This window comes from Myotis davidii, unplaced genomic scaffold (genome assembly GCF_000327345.1).
Source record: "Myotis davidii unplaced genomic scaffold, ASM32734v1 scaffold299, whole genome shotgun sequence".
Classification (NCBI taxonomy): domain Eukaryota; kingdom Metazoa; phylum Chordata; class Mammalia; order Chiroptera; family Vespertilionidae; genus Myotis; species Myotis davidii.
In genome coordinates this window covers 2,962,423-2,963,299 of record NW_006293088.1, presented here as the reverse complement: position 1 = coordinate 2,963,299, position 877 = coordinate 2,962,423, and the positions used below count along the sequence as shown (strand labels likewise).

The 877-nt window shown below is 66.8% G+C and overlaps 1 protein-coding gene across 1 annotated transcript in view; it reads left to right on the top strand.

Moving 5' to 3' along the window:
* PLEKHM2 (pleckstrin homology and RUN domain containing M2) overlaps positions 1–877 on the top strand; it is a 25,690-nt gene that overhangs the window by 20,388 nt on the left and 4,425 nt on the right. Inside the window, exons 19-21 of the mRNA XM_015565933.1 lie at positions 3–52; positions 131–247; positions 716–874. Coding sequence (XP_015421419.1) covers positions 3–52; positions 131–247; positions 716–850 — 302 coding nt within the window. The 3' untranslated portion in view covers positions 851–874. The remainder of the gene's footprint in view (positions 1–2; positions 53–130; positions 248–715; positions 875–877) is intronic.

Genomic DNA, 877 nt, shown 5'->3' with positions numbered 1-877 from the left:
GGCCGACATCAGCGCCGTCTCCACGGAACCGGGCAGGGAGTACTGTGTCTTGGTGAGTCCGGTGGCGGGTGCTGGAGGCAGGCCCACAGCAGGAGCCCTGTGTTGGCTGACCGGGCCCCACTCTCCCCAGGAGTTCTCCCGGGACGGCCAGCAGCCCCTCCCCCCCTGGGTCATCTACTTGAGCTGCACATCTGAACTGGACCGATTCCTGTCTGCACTGAACTCTGGGTGGAGAACCATCTACCAGGTACCCAGCTGCCCGGGGCCCTGCGGAGCGAGCCGTTCCCTACAGAGAGGAGCCTTGCCTGGCACAGACCAAGGCAGGGAGTGGGGGCCTGGGGACAGCACCGGACCTGTAGCTCTGGGACAGACAGGAACATTAGGACCAAAGGGCAACCCTGACTCCCAAGGAGTCTGAGACTTGGGGCTGTGCCGGGCCGCGTTGGTTCCAATAGACTAGCGCGAATTGAGTGCTGAAGTGGGGCTGAGGCCGAGCTGTTCCAGGTAAGCAGGACCCTCAGGTGCGCAGCCAGCTAGAGCGCAGGGCCTGCCAGGTGGGCACCCACCCAGAGCCAGGCCTGCCCCGGAAGGAGGCTCGGGGCCGTCACCTGGTCTCAGCTTCAGCCCCACCTTGAAGGGCAGAATTCAGGGGGCGGACGAGGCCGCCCTGGTGCGGGGGCTCCGTGGCCCACACGCTCCCTGCCACCCGACACAGGTGGACCTCCCCCACAAGGCCATCCAGGAGGCCTCCCACAAGAAGTTCGAGGACGCCCTGAGCCTCATCCACAGCGCGTGGCAGCGCAGCGACAGTCTCTGCCGCGGCAGAGCCTCCCGGGACCCCTGGTGCTGAGGCGGAGCTGGCCGGTGTCCTGGTGGG